This window comes from Mastacembelus armatus, chromosome 19 (genome assembly GCF_900324485.2).
Source record: "Mastacembelus armatus chromosome 19, fMasArm1.2, whole genome shotgun sequence".
Lineage (NCBI taxonomy): Eukaryota > Metazoa > Chordata > Actinopteri > Synbranchiformes > Mastacembelidae > Mastacembelus > Mastacembelus armatus.
In genome coordinates, this window is record NC_046651.1 from 733,024 (window position 1) to 752,495 (window position 19,472).

Here is a 19,472-nt window from a genome sequence, read left to right on the forward strand (position 1 = left end):
TACATGTATCTGTTGGGTATAGGTCTCTGGTCTCTGTTTTAGTACACAGGGAACAGAAATTCCTATGTCCTATGAATCCTACTCTGGATAAGGAGTGGTGCATTGGACAAATCTGTATATCAACCTATGAAACTGAAATCGGGCATCATTACATTTGTAGAAACATACAATTACACTAGCTAACTTAAGCCATGCAGTCACCTATGTTCTGACCTGGAGAGGTTTGATGGCATCAGGTCTCTGGAAACTGAAACCATCAAGCATTGTCTCTAAAGCAGTTCGGTCTAACGGTCTAACACAAAGCTGGAGACCCACTGTAATATCACTGAAAATGTTTATTTTAGTCAGTTCATTGTGATTGCCCTGTTAACAAGCACATGCTGCACTGCCAGGAAATATCCACTGCGCTGGCATTTATAATTACTACCAATAGATGGACCTTAAGGACCATGGAGAAGTGCTAAATTGTATAAAAACTAGAGGGATTTATGTAGTGTAACAATTTCTTCACAGAGAATGTTAATCTAACAGTTGGCAAGCTCATGCTAGACTGTAGAAAGTGATCGCTCCTTGCTGTTTGCCAAAAAATAGTCCCAGCACATAACTTATCAAGAAATATGTCTCCATATGTCAAATATTTCCTTTAAGCTTTTTAAAAATGTGCCATAATCATGGATTTTCTTTTTCTGAATTGTTGTACCGTTACACCCCTAAAACCATCACACACAAACCAGACCGCACACATGTACTCACACAGACAGGAAAGCTAAATGCCAAGGGGAAAATACACAGATTAGGTATATAGATAGAGATCAACAGGGAGGCACTGCACTACAATTAACACTCCAGGTATAAGCTGCCTCCAAACACAGAACCAGATCTTACTTCAGATTACACTATTGATCTTTAACAGGTCCAGAAGAGAAATACAAAAATAATGAAGTGGTTAGAGGCAACTTTGACCCTTTAACAAAGAACAGCCATCCCTACCATGGTGACTCTGGGAGCGGACCGGCCAATGTTTTTCTCCTAGAAAACAGAACCAAGTGGTTATTTATTACATTGTGCTGCTTGCATGATAATAAGAAAAATACAGTCTCAAAAGCAGTTAATGTTTTGCACTGAATTCAGAGCACCAGTCTTTGTTACACATGAAATTCTCAATTTTTGACAAAATGGGCATTTGCTGCTCTCTAACTTTCAACAGTAAAGCAGTACAATAGCATAATTTCCTGAATAACATCATGTTTCCAAGACAGCCGGTTCCAACATGTCACAGCAACAGATATGTGGACACATGTACAGCAGGATGCTGGAAATGAGAACAATTTCAGTGCTCAGATATCGACCGTGTTACATCTGATCTTCCATCAACTATCGGCTCATGCCACCTGACACCATGACACAAAGCATCAAGTGATCTCTCTCTCTCTCATGCACAGATACGCACATTCAGACATACAGTACATATGTTTAATGCCACCAAGTGCGAGGGAAGACAGAAAAGATTTTAGGAGGATAATGAGAAAAAGGGCGGAGGTGTAAAGAGTCACTACTGTTCCTTGCACCGTGACACAGAGGGCTCCAGCCATGCGGCACTCTGATCCATCACTATCGATTTACCATCAGCTTCTCATCGCCACTGCCTCCCACTCAGCAAAACACAGCTGCAGGGATGTATACCACAGTTCTGGCCCTGAATGATATGCACCAGTTTTGACCTTAAACCCACTGACCAAGTGAACCTTTCTAATTTGAAGTACATTAACGATAACAGGTGGGAGTGTCGCTGCTGACAACAGGCAGTTTCCATGAAATCAAAACCCAGTGAGAATTATGTACAAGCAGCACATCTCAGTACTAAAACACTCCACGAGTGACAGCAGAGTAAGGACACACACAATAGATAAACACTGCACTCTTTCCACTGCAGAAAATGTCTGCCAACGAAGTAATGTATCAAAATGCAAAATACTGTGTTAAAATGGACTATTTCGATGAAAAATAGCAATGGTTCATTTATGTTGTTTTATTTATTGTTTTCCTTTTAGCACACAAACCCTTTATAGTTTGATCAAATGATATCAGCAGTTCTCAGCTTCCACATGCTGGGATTGATCAGCAGCTCTTGATAATCAGTGAAACCTGTAGAAGAACAGGAAGGACCACAGACTTTAACATCTTATTATACTATGCTAATCAGGGCTACTGGAGCTTCCTACAAGATGGCACTGAGCATGATTCGAGTCAATAGCTAATCAATAGATATCCATCAGATATGTAATGCAAGGCTGACATATTGACGTCTGTGGAGCGTTTTCTCCAGAGAACACACTCTGTCCTCTCCCTTGTTTGGACTGCATCTGAAGTGTGGTGAGGGGGGACAATGAGAACAAGCTATTCCTATGTGGTGGACCATGTGATTTAAGGCTCCTGGGAAATGCAAGCTACTATAAACTCTCAGCTTTAGTATTTGTAGAATTATTTTCTTTTGCTTTGGTCAAAATAATACAGGTAATTCATCTGATGTGACCTTGCTAAATGAGCTGCAAGAAGACAGAGTGATCTATTTATAGTCTTTTACAGATCTCTTTACGGCCTGCAAAGTGAGTGGTTATTTAGAAGCAAAATGTGACAAGAAACCTTGATGCTAAAGCATTAAATACAGTTCCACTGACTCAACATTATGCAATGTATTTATGATGTGTATAGTGTTTTAGTCAACAGAAACACATAAAGTTGAAGTGCGCCACAGGAAGATTCAGCATTTCACTTCAGCGCTGCATAAGCAAACAATGGTCTTATTTCACACCCCTGCCATGCAAAGCAGTCAGTTACTCTGACACAATTTTCCTGCAGTGCAGGGAGGAAGGAGATAAATCAAAAGGTTTAAAGCTGACTGACAGTGGAGGGATGGACTTTATAAAATTAAGGCCTTTAATTAGAGACTATAAGTGCAGTTGTGGGCTTAGCAGTAAATGACAGGTTATGCTCTTTAAATGGAATAGAACTGTTCCATTCAGCTGCTACTCCTACATGTGCGATAGTCAGGAATGATGTTGGTTGTAACAGGCAGAAATTCCTGACTTTCTGGTGGAGCAACCACTGAGAGGAAAGACAACTGTGAGTGAAAAGCTGCACAGGAGTCAGTGCGCTAAGGAGACCTCCCTCCAAGGGCAAATCTGCTTGCCAGCATGCCCACCATCAGCACTTAATGTTTGCTCAGTTTTTCAGCCTAGAGTAACTTGTTCAGGAAGGGCTCCACTGCATTTCTACCAGGCCTTGACATGTCAGCAGGACCATCTCCTGAAAACAACAGTGTGGAGTTAGCCTGCTCAAATATCAAACACAAATGTGTAACATAGTCACAATATACACAGAACCCATGTAAGAGTCTTCATAAACCAAATTCAGCCAATAGAACTGAGGGCAACATTTCATTATGTAGGGGACTGCCAAAGCTGTTAGGTCCCACACTGATCATTACTGAGCAGGATATATTTTACAAAATGTATCACATTTTTAGAAAACTTAGATGCAGTGAGGTTAATTCCCAGGCATTTCACTGATATTGAGGGTACTTAATTTTGTGATATATGCTGCAACAAACCCAAAAGTTTCTTTATGATTGTAAGTCTTCACATACTTGTGGATTTCATATTAACGCACAATGTAGCGTATGCCATATCTCATAAACCACGTTTGCTGATGGTGCCCACACCTTTCATAGATGCAAGTATGTCATTATAACGTGCCAGCTGTGAGTCTTCAGTGTAGCATGTAGAGCTGCTAGCTACTTCTCTTTTTTACTGCCTTATTACCCTTCAATCTGAGAAGCAGGATACGACAATGTTGTAATTATGATTCAATCCTTAGGAGATGCTGATCACGAGCATGTTCAAACCACATCACCAAAAAACTCCTAAGGCTCCTAAGGGTTGAAGTTACATCCTACAGCTTCAGCCTGGACCACCATTTGTTTTGGAAGTAATCTGGGAACATGGCCTCATAACTAACAAGCTGTCAGAAAGGGAGCAGAAAAACAATCCGGTATCCCCAGTAATTACATCCATGTTAGCTGATTGATACCTAATGATTTTTTTTGTCCAGTATGTGTTCAGTGTTAATGTAAAAAGTAGTGTGTTTTATGCAATGAGGCAAAGAGTAACAGCATTTCATTAACTATTATCTTGGGTTTTTAATTAAATCCTTGGTTTATAATTGATATTGACATTCTTGTCTGGCCATATTGTGGCAATAAATACAAGAAGTCAGATAATCACAGAGGGTTTTAACAAACCCTTTAATTAGCCAAAGAGAAGAAGATGAAGGCTGGTGGTGAAATTATTACCCAATTACCTGTCCATTGCATGCATTTACCACAGATTTCCTGGTTCAACTTTGAACTGCTGTACTTGTCTACACAGTTCAAATGTGTAATGCCTCTTTCAGTAAGTATTGTATTAATATGAAAAACATTCATATCTATATTTTAGGTGTCGACTTTTCCCTGTAATTACAATAGTGTTCAAAGTTTTGATTTCCAAAATGTGCTTTTCTTTCTTCCCTGCCACCCCGGTTGCTGATTTCTTTCAATCAACACCTCACTGAGCGAAGACGCACGTTTCTTGCTCCACTAATCACGACACATTAGCATATTAACAAATCAATTGGCACAAAGGAGTGAATCTCTCTGTACCTGTGGCAAAACACTGGGTGTAATATTATGTAGCATACTGAATGTGTGATTTGTTTCACACCCCCCGCCCCTCACCCGACACACACGCACACACCACTGCTCCCCTGCTGGGTGTGTTGGATTGCTATCAGTCCCTGAGAAAGCTGCTTACATAACCACGCTGCCAGCACCAGCCCACGTCAGCCTCCATATTAGATGATAACATCTTAAATGGCTTTTTGACAATGTTACATCTCACTTACAGTATAGGAAGACAAAGACAGCTATGGGTGTGTGTGTGTGTGTGTGTGTGTGTGTGTGTGTGTGCGTGCGTGTGTGTGTGAGAGTGTGTGACTGTGATATTGAGGGGATGTGTGGCTGCTGTTTTGCCTGTAAGTAATGTAAAACAAGATGTTGTGTAATGAAAAGAAAGAAAAGGATGTTGTGCCGATTGTGTCACAGAGAAAGACTAAAGCTGTTTGGCAACTTTAGGAGCAGAAAATAGTCTGATTCATTTGTTTAGCTGCTTCTGCAATTGTCAAAGTCATATACTCACAGGCTTCAGAATAATGATGTTAAATATTTATGCTTAACTGGTTCAGGGCTTGGGATTGTAAAGCATGAAAGCTGATCGTGATGCGATTAACAAAACCAGACTACAAAGTTGCCAGAGTTTACCAGTCATGCAAGAGTGGGGGTGGGGGCTTTCTTCATTAACTCTCCATTTCATATAGCAGTCCCCCAAGTCCAGATAGAGCAGTGAGCAAGAGAAAGATTAAGAGAGGGAGCGTGAGAGCACAGATTTGATAAAGAAGGGTAGAGTCTTATTTTTGTGCTTCACACACTGCTGGATGATCAAAGTAGAAAATGCTGTTTTAATTCCAAGAATCATATCTCATCTCCTGTCCACAAGCTCATTATAGAGAATTATGCTGCAGGACAGAGGGGGACAGAGAGGAATAGGAGACACAGGCAGACAGACAAAATCCCATAATCCATGTGGTCTTTTACACTATACTTAATACTCTTTTTTTTTTTTTTTTTTGCCAGGCACTGATGTACAGCTAACCATTCTCATCCTGTTATGGATGTTATAAACAGGTGACAGTGACCTTAGTTTAAACCCAGAGGCTTTTCCCATATGTTGCAGTTGCAGCACAGGGGCAACCTTGAATACTTTTATTTGCAGTGAACATTGTAGTGCAAGTTATCTACGGCTACATCATTTGTTACATCGTTTCTTACTCCTGTTCAACGGCACACCCTCACATTACATCTGCAGTATTTATCACAAGACACACAGGATCAAACAATGAGACCTTATTTTAAAGAGCAGTATTCCCTGTCCTGACCATTAACACGTGATGGAAGCTCAGCTGTGGTCACTGCATGCAGTCCCCCAGAGATTATAACAAACTGCAGGGTTCGTACACCCTCCAACTATAAAACCTATTTTATTCCTGACGGCATGCTTAGCAGTGGAAATGTAGCATTATGGCAAGATAATAAGTAAATAAGACATAAGACAAGCATAAGAGTTACTGGAAGGTTAGTCCTTCTCTTTTAGTGAAGGGCAACCACGTCCCCACACCACTATTTCACATACAGTGAGCTAAGATCTTCAGTTTCACCACTGCTACACACAGAGGCACGTTCGGTATCGACCCTTTTATCATGTTCCAGAAAAAAACAACCATCCAAAATGTGGGAATACCAGAAACACTATTATTCTGATTACACATTAATCTGATGGCATTTGAAAACGCTCATTTTTCTGTTCTCCACACTCACTGGAAAATGTAGCTTTTTGAACATGCTGCCCCAGCACTAAACACTAGTGACATGTTTCAGTGTGGGTGAAGGAAATGGTGTTCAGGGTTGTGGGGAAGAGCTATGGACGACTTTTTAAAGCCTCTAAACACAAAAGAAATTAAGGCTGTGCATAGAGACTATTTGGATATAGTCTTGCCCATTGGATTACTGCCAAACATGGCAGAGAAAGATAATATTAGTTTACAGTTTAACAACTGTATTCACATCTATAGTGTTGTAGTGCCAAGTAAATGTGATCAGATGAGTGAAGTGAAAGTGAAGTGAAAGTGAAGTGACTTGTGGCCAAGTACCATACTCAGAATTTGTGCTCTGTTTTTAACCCACCTAAAGTGCACACACACATCGTGAACACACACAGCAGTGGGCAGCCAATGCTGCGGTACCCGTGGAGCAGGTGGGGGGTAGGTGCCTTGCTCAAGGGTCTCACCTCAGTCGTGGTATTGAGGGTGGAGGCTATTCACTGCCCCCACCGACACTTTCTGCCGGTCCTGAGACTCAAACCTGCAACTTTCGGGTTGCGTGTCCAACTCTCTATCACGACTGTGATCACGGCTCTCTATCCAGGACTGCCCCCTGAGGTCACTGCACAAATTCAGAATGTAATAAATTAGTTTGGGCAAGGCCTAATGCTTGTCCAACCGACAGAGGCCACAGCTTTAGTAGCAGCTTTAGCATCAAAAATCACAATCCCCTAATGTAGATGAATGAGCATGGGCTGACACCTGATGCCAGGTTGTACCGCAGCAATGAGGCATTGAGGCATGTCTGTCTCGAAAACCACCCTCCCAGTTGTGGCTGCACTTGTACTTTCCTAGCTGCTGAGCAACAGACACAGATAATGGCACACAATGTGCACATCCATCCATACATTACTCCTCCAGCTCCCTATTCATCAGAGAATCAGGCTCAGCAGGGGCCTCCACTCTCCAGTCTTTACAGCCAGTTAATTCTAAACTCATTAACAATGAAGCCATAACAATAGTGAGCACAAAAGCAGAAGGTGTGGGTGGACCATCTTCATCATGCAGGAGGGGAAAAGAAATACTGGGGTTTTTATAATCAACTGTCAGTCATTTGCTAAGATAAAGGCTTCTTTAAGTCTGCATAGGGGACAGAAGCCCACAGTTGCAATTTAATTACCATTTTGCTAGAGTTTTACAAAAGAAACATAAGTATGCAGTGTCATGACTATGGAGGATTGGCTTCATGAATAGAAATGTGTTTCTACAAAAGACGGAGGACAGAGTTGAGAAAGCCCTGACATATTCATTGAAGGTTATAATTTTTTCTACTCCTCTGGCCTCCTGGCTGAATAAAGAATAAAAAGACAAAAGGTTTGGATGAATATTAATCAGTCTTCTCTGTATTGGGAGAAAATCTTGGTGACTTTTCATCCCCTTTAGATTTTTTTTTCTCCACCTCCAATTTTGTTCAGGTTTTAGTGATTTCAATATTACCATGAGTTAAAAGTGGCAGTGTTTTAAAAATGCTTAATATAAAACCCTCAGAGCTATGTCATGTTCTTGAATGTGACAAAAGTGATATCCTGCTTAGAGATATCCTGCCACACAGCCCGAAGTACAAAAGCAGACAGCGCTGACAAGGTGTGCACAATTCGCTTCAGGCGTGAGGTGCTAGTGAGACAAATCTGAATATTGATTGAGGCCATTTAATCCACCTCTGTGCCTATTGATGTGTCAATCATTCTGCTAAATCTAGTAAAGTGTATCAGTCTCACGAGCAGAACAGTGGCCCAAGGACACCGCTCCTTTCTGACGTGTTTTAATTGCTGTTGGCACTGTGCGCCGTGACTCATGGTAATGACTTAATGAAGTCATTGAGATTTAGTGAGCTGCCACAGGCTATGGACTTCCTGCTGAGAACAGTGCACCATTCAATATGGCTTTATTAACATTTCAGAATAGTGCCACTAGTCACATAAACTGCACTGATCACGGCAATGGTGATTAATTTTATGGCCCACCGGATCAGTCTGGAGGGAACTAGGTGTAGAAAAGTAACCTGAGAAAAGGTTTAGGGCAACATATGTAGGCATTTTAATATTTCATCATTGGTTCGCAAAGCGAGGTAAATCACTTTCCCTTTTTGCCAATTATTCTTTTTCAGTTTACATATTTTTTATCTTTAATAGACGCACTTAAATCATTACGGACCAGCTGGTTTTAAAGATCACATAATTAGTTAAATTGATAGTAGCTGTGTATAGTCAGGTGGTTGTAGTATAGATAGAGGTCCAGCAAATGGAAAACTTCAAGCACTCTGTGAAAAACTGTTTGAAGAGTTGGATGGACATTTCCAAGTCACTGAACATCCTTAGTCCTTAGAGTCCAGTTAAATCAAGCTTTATGAAATGAAAGTGTATGGCACAGCTGTAAATCTTCTTTAGCAAGCAAGTGCCATGCTTCAGAGGCTCAGCCTGGAGAGGCTGCATACAACACTTGCCAGGTGCTTCAGCAGTCACAGCTTTATGGGAGAGTGGTAAAGACAAACATGACAAGTCAGCTTCAGTTTGTAAGAAGATATTGAAAAAGACCAAAACTAAGCCTCATAGCAAAGGCTTTATCCTAACATCAAAGCCTCCAAGTGGGTGATGAAGAAGAGACAAAAAAGACATGGAACTGATTCAAAAAAGAGGTGACTAAAGTGGAGTTTAAACATTTTTTTAAAATTGACCAAAACTTTCATGGCCTGTCTTTTCCTGCAATGGCAAAATCCAAAGCAGCATGTTAATGTTAATGGAAGAAATTAGCATTCTTCAAAGAATCTACATCTTTTTGGGACAGCCAGCATTATAAAGGTAAGATTTATAGTGAGTGTGCTGTACATTGTTCTTTAATACTGTGTAAAAGTTTTCTTTTTGCTGGCTACTCAGCGTTGGTGTTATAAAACAGAATGCTAAGATCATAGCAGTGATTGACTCATATTGCACAAGTTGGATTGCACTGTATTTCCTAATGCTGTTGTATCTTTCCAGACTTCTATATTTGGATGTATTGCTTAAATTAATAACATCACTTTCGCCGCAAAGCTCATTCTTAACTCTATGATCTGTTTTATTTTTATATTTCCCTGTAGCCTAACATCAGTTGGTTGAAGTCTTGTCTTCAAACAGTTTGCTGAGGTTTGGTAGATGTATTGACTGAAATGTTGACTAAAATGTTGTTTGTTTTAGTGTCGGTTTAGTTGACAAAAAACACAAAAATGCTGTATGATGTTTAGCTTTAATTAAAATGTAGCTCATATTAAGTTTGCTAATGAGCAGTCTATAAATACAAAAACCTCACTCACTTAACAAGAAAAGAAGTATAAAGTTGTTGTGTTATTTCAGGTTTGGTAATTGGTTAAAGCATCTGCCATGCGATCCATATGTTACGTGAAGGACTAAGGTGAGGTGGTGTCAGGGGAGATATCCAGCAGAGTCTCTTTCCATTTAATTAAGTAATAACCCACGCTGAGAAAACCAGAATGAGCTGAGAGGAAAATCTATACAATTCATTTCTGGAGATGCAGCAGCAATTTGTTTCAAACTGATAAATATTGCATTTGTTAGATGTACAAACATAAATCATCCTCTGATTTTGTTAGCAGACCCTGTTTGACATTGGTCATTTTGCTTTGCTAAATTGGCACATTAGCACTTGCTGAAAGAAAGTCTGTCTGTCCTCTATACTTCTCACTCCAGTTCTGTCGTGACGTTTTCATCTAGCTTTGGTTTACTCCTGATCGTGCTGGGCAGGGGCTCTTTGTGCAAATGTTTTGGGCACCTGTTGAGACTAACAGCATGTTGCATAATGGAGAGGCATTTTGGAGTAGGGGGCAGGAAGAGGCCAGCCTGCAGATTGCAAGGTGGATGGGACCCAGCACTCCTGTGGTTGGAGAGGAAACATTCCCCACTGTGTAAAATTACATCTGCACAGCCAAACCTGCAACACAAACAACTTGAAATATCCCAGATTTTACAAAGGAAACTAACAAATCTCCCCAGTTCCACCTTATAATGAAAACCATGAAAAGGATAGGTTAATCAAGGACACCTGCCTGTGGCTTTTGTTTGGGCAAACTCTGATAAACAGTTATTTGATGGTGAGCAAGTCAGATATTTCTTCCTTTTTCCACCATTACTCTGTTGATATCATGTGGGGAAACAAATTGAAAGATGGCTGAAGTGGAAAATGACTTTTAATATATTGTAACTCTGTATAAACTGGTGAAGCATTGTAAGTATGCACAGGAGCTGAGTATCAAATGTTTACCAAGGGAGGCAGCTTCAGAAATGCTCAACACGTACATGTTAATAGATTAAATACAATGGGTCTTTATGGGTGTGTTTAATTATTACATTTTGCAGCTCCAGAGCCAACATGCTCCCTCTGCCTTTGACAAAGCATGATATTTCACATCGGCATGCGTTTCAGTCAAATGAGAGCGAGTGAGGGGTTGATAAATCGAAGGTCTGCAGAGATGATGCATATCCCTTGAGATTGCTTTCATTGCTGTTAATCACATCATAGGGTGATTAGTAGGCCAGTAGTTGACACCTCTGCTTGTGCCTGTGTGATGGTGCCATCAAATAGGAAGGTCTAGTTTGCCTCTGCTACAATACTGATTTTTGAATGCCAGGCTCAATCGGTGGACCAAAATAATGGATTATGTGCATTCCTATCAATCAGCTTGGCAGGAGAAGGAAGTCATGAAGGACAGACTGCACTCATGATATCTATGGAGGTGAATGGAGGCCTTTTAGAGAGAGATGCCACTGAAGTTCATCCTCCTTGATGTCAGTATGTTGGAAACTGAGTATGTATGCAGATGTGCTTTAGAATTCATGCCCAGATCACAATTTTTGAAAGACAGCACACGGCCACAGTCTATTCAGCCCAACCCAAAATGCTTCCACACATTATTTCAGTTTAGTGTCATGATTACCTGTTCAGCCTGGCATAATTGTTACAGTAGTTTACTCTACTTTATGTTAAGGAAGAGAATACTAGCCTACTTTTCAGCAATTTATGTCATACATTTAAGTAAAAGTTAAAAATAACACATGAATTTCAAGTAAAAAGCAGAAGCATTATAAGCTATGTATTTGTGTAGTCACTCATTAAAAAGTTTGCAGCTGTAGTTCGGCAAAGTTTTGGCTCTAGGTGATGAGTCATTATAAAGTAAAAGAATAAAGGGTCATATATTGCTCTTTCTGAGCCATTGCAAAAGGAATGAGTGTCATGAGCATTTTCTGAAGTGGGCTCAGCAGGACAGAATCTGAAAGCACTGCGTCCGCACAGGCTGTTTTGAGATGAAGAAAGTGCCACAAGGATCAAACCTTATGGAAATAAGATGTTTAATTATCCCATCACTGACAGTATGAATAGCCCTGTTATAAAATTAAAACATTAATTCATCCATTATCTAGACCCCCTTAGTCCTAACCAGGGTCCCAGGGATCAGCTGGAGCCTATCCCAGCTCTCTCTGGGTGAAAGACAGGGGTCCACCCTGGACAGGTCCCCAGTCCATCACAGGGCCACATAGAGACAAACAACCTCACACACTCACACTCACTCCTATGGGCAATTTAGAGTCACCAATCAACCTGACATACATGTTTTTGGACTGTGGGAGGAAACCAGAGTACCTGGAGAAAACCCACACAAGCACAGGGAGAACATGCAGACTCCACACAGAAAGGCCAGTATTGGGTTTAGAACCCAGGACCTTCTTGCTGTGAGGCAACAGGGCTAACCACTCAAAATTTTTTTAAATGGAATGGAAATGATGCTTCCATTAAATGTCTTATATATATATATATATATATATATATATATATATATATATATATATATATATATGTATATTAGTAAGTCATTAATAATGGATAATTAAAAACATACAGCAGTCAATGTAATTATTAAAACCAGTCAATCAGAAAAATATTCTTTTAAAAAAGAGTGTTTGACCAGTTGGGGGCAGTGGAAACAAGCTGTGAACACAGCACTGACATAGTGTGACCTTTTACTTACAGTTACAGAGCAAGATTATCATACACTATTCACTCTTTTTAATTTTTCTTTTCTTTGTTTTGGTCTCAACCTATTCTTGGCAGAAATAGCTGGCTCTTTCGCTTCTAAATGTTCCACTGTGTGGTGCTAGGCAGGTGGGGAAGAAGCTGTTAAAACCAGCTGTGTTGCTTTGGCTTTTTTGCTGCGAGGACTGAAAACAATACTACAGGAGTGGTGTGAGTGTAGCGAACAAGTAATCCTTTGGGCCGGACAATTAAATAATGACCTGAAACTCACTACAAATCTGTTTAAAGCTAAGGGAAGCTGCAGATTTGGTTAATTATTATCTGTAGAGTCACCACCTCGTTCACTTTTTCATTGGAATCCTTATTATTGAGTAATTAAATAATATTTTACATTTAGTTCGATCAAACCAAATCTAATCTATTTTGGATCAGGCAGATTAGCTTTGCTTTTGAGTTAAAAAATAAATGAATGAATATCAAAATATGTTTTTTCTTTAATATTTGCTTGTTTGGTCGAGAGAAATACTTTTACATCTGCTCTAGTTAACCTCCACAGTCAAATTCAATTGCAACAAATTAGTGAGTACATTAGTGATGCCCTATTAAATTAGTAGTGAAAAGTTACTTCAAAGAACACTTACATAACTACTACTATGCAAACGTATGGCCAAACTGAGCAGATTCCCTTTTGTTACGTGGATGGGAAAATTACATTTTCTCAATTAATGTTCTAAAAATAAGTCCAGGATGGCAGCATGGGGTTAGTGTATTGGATGGGCCACAAACACCCTCAGAAATAGTCGGTCCCTTTGCTCAACCAAAATAACTAATACAGACATTAAGTCTTTCACATAACCCTAGTAGAGCATTAATCAAATTCCATTCTGTCTCACAAACAGGATGTACAGCGTGAGCAGAGGCATAAAGCCATGAGAGTCTGCGCAATCAGTTATAGCTAAAAGGCTAATGAGCTAACTAAAAGGCTTGGAGTCAATGAGCCGCCAGCAGTGTAGATATCATCCCCTGGAAACACTTTCCATTTTTTACTATATTTCCCAGTGGGGCACTGTGGCAGCTGCATGGCTGATTCCACTAGATTAATTTAATATCGTCATGCTTCTCCAGTTTGCTGCCAAACAAACCACATGGTCAAGAGAAATGTGGAGGAGAGAACAATCAAAAGTCTGGTGGAGTTTGGGCCAGAATCTAGTCCAGCTGTGGTCCAGAGGAAAGACTGGATGGCATCAACTCCCTACGCTGCTCAGCTGGGATTGTGTGCTCAGAAGTAATTCTTGAGATAATTCAGTTTAACTTCCAGGGAGCAAATATTGACTCACTTGTAAACATTGAATCTCCTCAGCAGCTGATTCTGGGTAATAGAAGGACTAAATACTAACTGCAGAGATTACTATTTATAATTTGAAGTAATTAATAATAAATTTGTCACTTTTTCCTTCTATAATTTCTCAGCCTCACTTCCTATCTGAATGATTCTGTCCTCTGGTCTATGAAATAAAGCTATAGCTTGAGATTAGCCATTGTGCGACTCTACTCAACCAGGGAATGAAGACAAGTATGAATTTTATTATCTCTCCCAAGATGGACTACAAAACAGTTCTGGGCTGTTTAGACTGAGCCTGTACCTCATGATTGATGGTCAGGCTGGCATAGACAATGCTCTGCATAGACAGATCAATGACACATCAAGGGAACAGAGACAGTGAAGGGCGCATAATTGAAGTGGAGGCTGACTTTGTGTGGTTTAAATTTGACAGAACAAGTAGAATGTAAAGCCTCAGTGTACTGTCAGGAGAACAAAAACAGCCTCTATGATGACGCTGAGCGGATATGATTGAGAGTGCCTCTCTTTCTCCAACATGAGGCCAGTTGTTTATGTGGATTATGTTTTGTTGTGTCACGTCATCTCATATCAGTGTCATTGTGCTACTTTCTCCATGCATTTTTTTCAGCATGGACTGTTGTTATTAAGAAACTGAGCAAGCAAACACAGGCTTGGGCAGTAATCTGCTGTAGGATTGGATACTGGAAGAGTTTTTACACTAACACCTCGAGTGCTTCACTGTCAGCCTTTGTGCTATTGCTCGTGGCTGCAGGAGTCAACTCTCTCTGCAGGGTCCTTTTGTGCCTTTCCGCTATCAACTAACTCAGAGAAAACACCGGTGGGTAATTATTCTAGGATAAGACATGCACATTAGTGCTTTATTTTAAGACTTCTACCTAAATGGAGTTATTAAATTTAATGCAGGATTTCCATTAGATGATTGAATTATAAACGATTAAAGCTCCAAAATAGGACATAAGTGCTCTTAAGCGATTGCAACCATGTGGTGTCTCAACAGCAGTTAACAGAGGTTTGTTTAATTTTGGCATGTGATTGGTCTGTTGTTGCCAATAGATATCATTCTGAAACCATTTTCTGCAGCCAAAACACGGTGGTGTTAGACCATGTATTGCAATATAAACTATTGATGCACAGTACATCCAGCTGCAGAGATTTCAGTTAGCTGAAGCTGTTGGTGCTAGAAGACAGTGAAGACAGTAGTGGCATGTTGGTTATTCAACATAGTCCATATAACAACTGCATGTGTCATTAACAATTTAAGCCATCAGTCCCTTTACAACCTTCAACTCTTGACAGGAAATTAGGGAAACAACAGGAAACCCCATTGTGTTGCTCAATGTGTGTTCCACTGTAAGAGCAGAAGCTAGTTAGCTGAGCTTTTCCCCCATGTGTTAATTCAGCATAGTGTACATGTCATTGTTATTGCAAAAATACAGAAAATAATAAAAATAATAATAATAAACTGTCCCTCTTGTTGTTCTGTAGTTTCAGTTTTACAGCTACAGCCACACAATGACCATAACATTGTATTCCCAGTTTGAACCTTCTAAAACATCCTTGTCTTGCTCGTACTGGGGCTGTGTGCAAAATACAATAGATCAGCCAGTTTCTCCGAAGCAAAATAGAGCAGGAGATGGAGCACTGACACACTGAATACCTTCTGCTTCATGCCAGCATATGGATGTTTCAGTCCTGCCATATGTGTCTAAGGGGAATTCTCCCTTGAGCTAGCGCTTCCTCTTTCTTCTTACTCCTCCTTAGGGATCTCTGGCCCCCTCCACCACCGCTCCTGTCATCCCAGGAATGCTAGCTGGGAGCCTGTTTCTCAACCGCGTCCTCCCTTGCTTCTATCACCAACCACAGTCTAAGTGTCTCAGCTGAATCCCTGTCTCCCCGTGGCTGCTGCTAGCTCTGCAGTGCACTGTGCCAAATGTGAGGTAATTAAAAGACAGAGAACTCTACCACTCAGTTGGAAAGAGGATTGAAAAGCTCATATCTGCCAGAAGTGGCAGCATGCAGCTAATTCTGCCTGATTTTAAAACGCTTCAAGGCTGTGCCAATTACTATGTACATAGCATAGCCATGTGACTTGCATTGTAGGAAGGTGCAGGAATGGTTTGCAGAACAGAAATGTTTATTTGCATCTTGACAATGATCCTCCTCTGTGACTAAATATAGAACAACCCTTGCACTATATAATGGCTGCAGTTGGATAATTGACTTTTATTAAATATTAGATAGGATCCTCTGATATGTATCTTGTATTAAAACTCCAGAGACAACTGGCTAATGTTTATCTGTCATTAAATCTGAAATTTCAACAAACTCCTCATGCATCCCACAGACGTCCCTAACAGAGAATGGATAGGGTGGTGGATTACCCTGCTTATGTGCCAGCTAAACCATTCATAGAATTTTATATACAAGTAGGGGTGTGATGAGATCGAGATTATTGCATGTGCAGTACACAGCGTCTCATGTGAAATGCGTGCAAGACTTGCATATGTGTCTATACTGAGTGCCTTCTCACTTTTGGAAATGCTTTGTTTACAAAGAACAAATAATTTTTTGACCAAACAACTAAATGGTTCTGAACTGGGGGAATAAAACCAATGGTAAAACAAGAATACAAATGAAGAAATACTACACTTAAAATAACTGTATGTTCAGTAGGATTGATCTAACAAAATTACTCTGCTGAGTATTTTTTCCTTCATTGAACAGTTTTAGTTTATTAGTAGGTCTGTTGTTTATTAATGTTCTGAGGTTATTGTAATATTATTATTTAGGACACATAATATTTTGGGATTGTCCTTTTATCTTAGACACATTTAGACAATGTGTTTAAACCCCTGCTTTACTTTTTCATTATGAACTGACGTCAGTGTGTTTACTTGGAAAGAGTATAATTGTATTTGTAGCCTGTATCTCCATTGCAGATTTGGTCATAAATTTCATTTAAAGTGGTTTGAAAAGGGTCTTAAAAGTCTTAAATTGAACTTGCACCTGTAAAGGCCCTGAATTAACATAGATGCTGTATTTTACTGCTGATTCATATTCAGAAGTGAGGTGACATTCATTACAAGATGATTATTTCAAACATGTCCAAATGCACCTGCATTGTTTTAAATTTTGTGACCTCTAGTCATATGTTTCATCACTGAAGACTTCTTAAAAATATCACTAACATCAAGTGTGAGTTTTTTATCAGTAGTACCTAATATTAAAAATCTGCATTCAGTACTTGAAAATGACAATGAAATGCAGTTTAGTAAGTTAATTTTGACTTGATCACTCCAACTGTGACTGATTGCACAAGTAAAACAAGGTTCAGCAATATGCTCATACTGTCAGAACATGAATGGACAGCCATGGTTTTCTTTGATTTAGGCATTTGAAACTTTATAGTCCAAGTGTGTAATACCTCACCTAATACTAATAGCGCAGCTCCATCATGCATAGCCCTGTGCTGGTTGATTTATAATGAATCAGTGTGAGTGCATCCCCCTTCTGTGTTTTCACACCCATATCATATTCCCTCCATGCCTCACTCAGTGGGGGGTTAACAGGTTGGCTCGAAATATATATGAGCACACTATCCTCCCTCCAACTCACTCCCTTCGACAATTCCTAATGGCCTTTAGGTAAACTAAGGGGCCTTTTAGTTATAATACATATAGATCGAGTATCTGTAGCCTCTATCTGAAAATTTAAGTACCGTGCTATGTGAAAGTTTGCAGAACCTGCACAGGCAACAATGTCAAGACAATGTAGTGCTCAGGTCAGTGAAGGATGGGAATGCTGTGATCTAAAGTGCAATGGAGAAACGGAGTCAGTCACAGCTCCGAGATGTCAACATGGCTGCACTTTCTCTCTTTGACTAACAGGTCGCGAAGTAGTTCTATCTGCCCAGGAGAACTCCTCTCAGCATGTCAAGTCTCTCGCGTCTTGTGTGGTTTTTCAAATTGGAGCTTAATGCCAAGCTTGACAAGGTGTTGATCCCTCCTCTCTCCAGCCTGCGTGCTGTGTGAACAACAGTGTGAAATAGATGCCCACGACGACACCACCTGCTTTATGGAGAGGCGGAGAGACTCAACTTGTTGTTAAATATACTGCAGAGTTAATAAAAAGGTGCATTTAAAGGTTTGGCTAAATTGGATTATCACTGAGCTAATTTACTGAGCAACAAGCAAAAGGTGCCTCATAATGGCTTATCTTCTGTGAATGTGAAATTAGCAGATTGTTTAGGTGCTCAGTAAACAATTGCCCACTGTAAATTGATAATGATTACTGATTATCACAGCAACTGAAGTCATTTATCAGCCTCTACAATATGCTGCTAAGCAGGGTTGTTTGCTTGTTTGCATTTGCAGGGGGGTGTCCATGTATTTCCATTTAAATATGTACTTGAATTACACACACTGTTTAGTCACATTAGGGACTTTGTTCATGTTAGTCTCCACATTGTCAACATTAGAGTTAAGAGTTAGAGTTTTTGGTTAGGGTGTGTGAGACATATAGTGCTGTGAAAAAGTATTTGCCTTCTCCCTAATTTTTTTGTTTGTTGTTTTATTTGTCAGACTTCAATGAATCAGATCATCAAACAAATGTTAAACTACCTAAAGATAACCTGAGTAAATACAAAAAGCAGTTTTCAAATGATGATTTCATTTACTAAGGGAAATATCTGCCCAAACCTGGCCCTATGTGAAAAAGTAATTGCCTCCTTGCTAAATCACGAATGAAGTGTGATTAACCACATTTTTTGAGAAGTGGCCCAGGACTTGCCGACCTACCTCATTTACTCCAAGAGCACAATGACTCATCTAGGAGCTCATAAAAGAACCCAGAACAACATCCAAAGAACTGCAGGCCTCACTTGCCTCAGTTAAGCTCAGTCTTCATGATTATAAGAAAGAGATCATGGGCAAAAATGGCATCCATGGGAGAGGTCCAAGGCAAAAGCCACTGCTGACCAAAAGAAAACAAAGGCTCGTCTCACATTTACAAAAACATCTTGATTATTCCCAAGACTTTTGGGTGAAGGTTTTGGAGTGGCCTAGTCAAAGTCCAGACTTATGTAAATCCGATTGAGACACTGTGGCATGACCTTAAACAGGCTGTCCAGCCAAAATTCCTCCACAGTGATGTGACAGATTCGTTGTCACTTATCGCAAACTCTTGAGTGCAGTTGTTGCCGCCAAAGATGACACAAGCAGTTATTAGGCTTATGAGGCAATTACTTTTTCACATAGGCCAGGCAGGTTTGGACAGCTTTTTTCCCTTAATAAATGAAATTATCATTCAAAAACTGCATTTTGTATTCACTCAGATTATCTTTGTGTGATATGAAAATTTGATGATCTGAATCATTTAATTGTGACAAATATGCAAAAAAAATACAAAATCAGGAAGGGGCAAATACTTTTTCACAGCACCATAAAGTGGTTATGGTTTAGGTGAGGGTAACTCTTGTTAGAGCCACATAAAACATTCAGAATGTGCATATTTTAATTGAAGAGATGAAATTGACATTAAAACACTACCGCTGCCTCCA

General features: G+C 39.9%; 1 protein-coding gene across 1 annotated transcript in view; it reads right to left on the bottom strand.

Annotated features, from left to right (window-relative positions):
- LOC113135696 (shisa family member 6) overlaps positions 1-19,472 on the bottom strand; it is a 54,330-nt gene that overhangs the window by 16,176 nt on the left and 18,682 nt on the right. Inside the window, exon 4 of the mRNA XM_026315913.1 lies at positions 991-1,029. Within this exon, the coding sequence (XP_026171698.1) occupies positions 991-1,029 (39 nt within the window). The remainder of the gene's footprint in view (positions 1-990; positions 1,030-19,472) is intronic.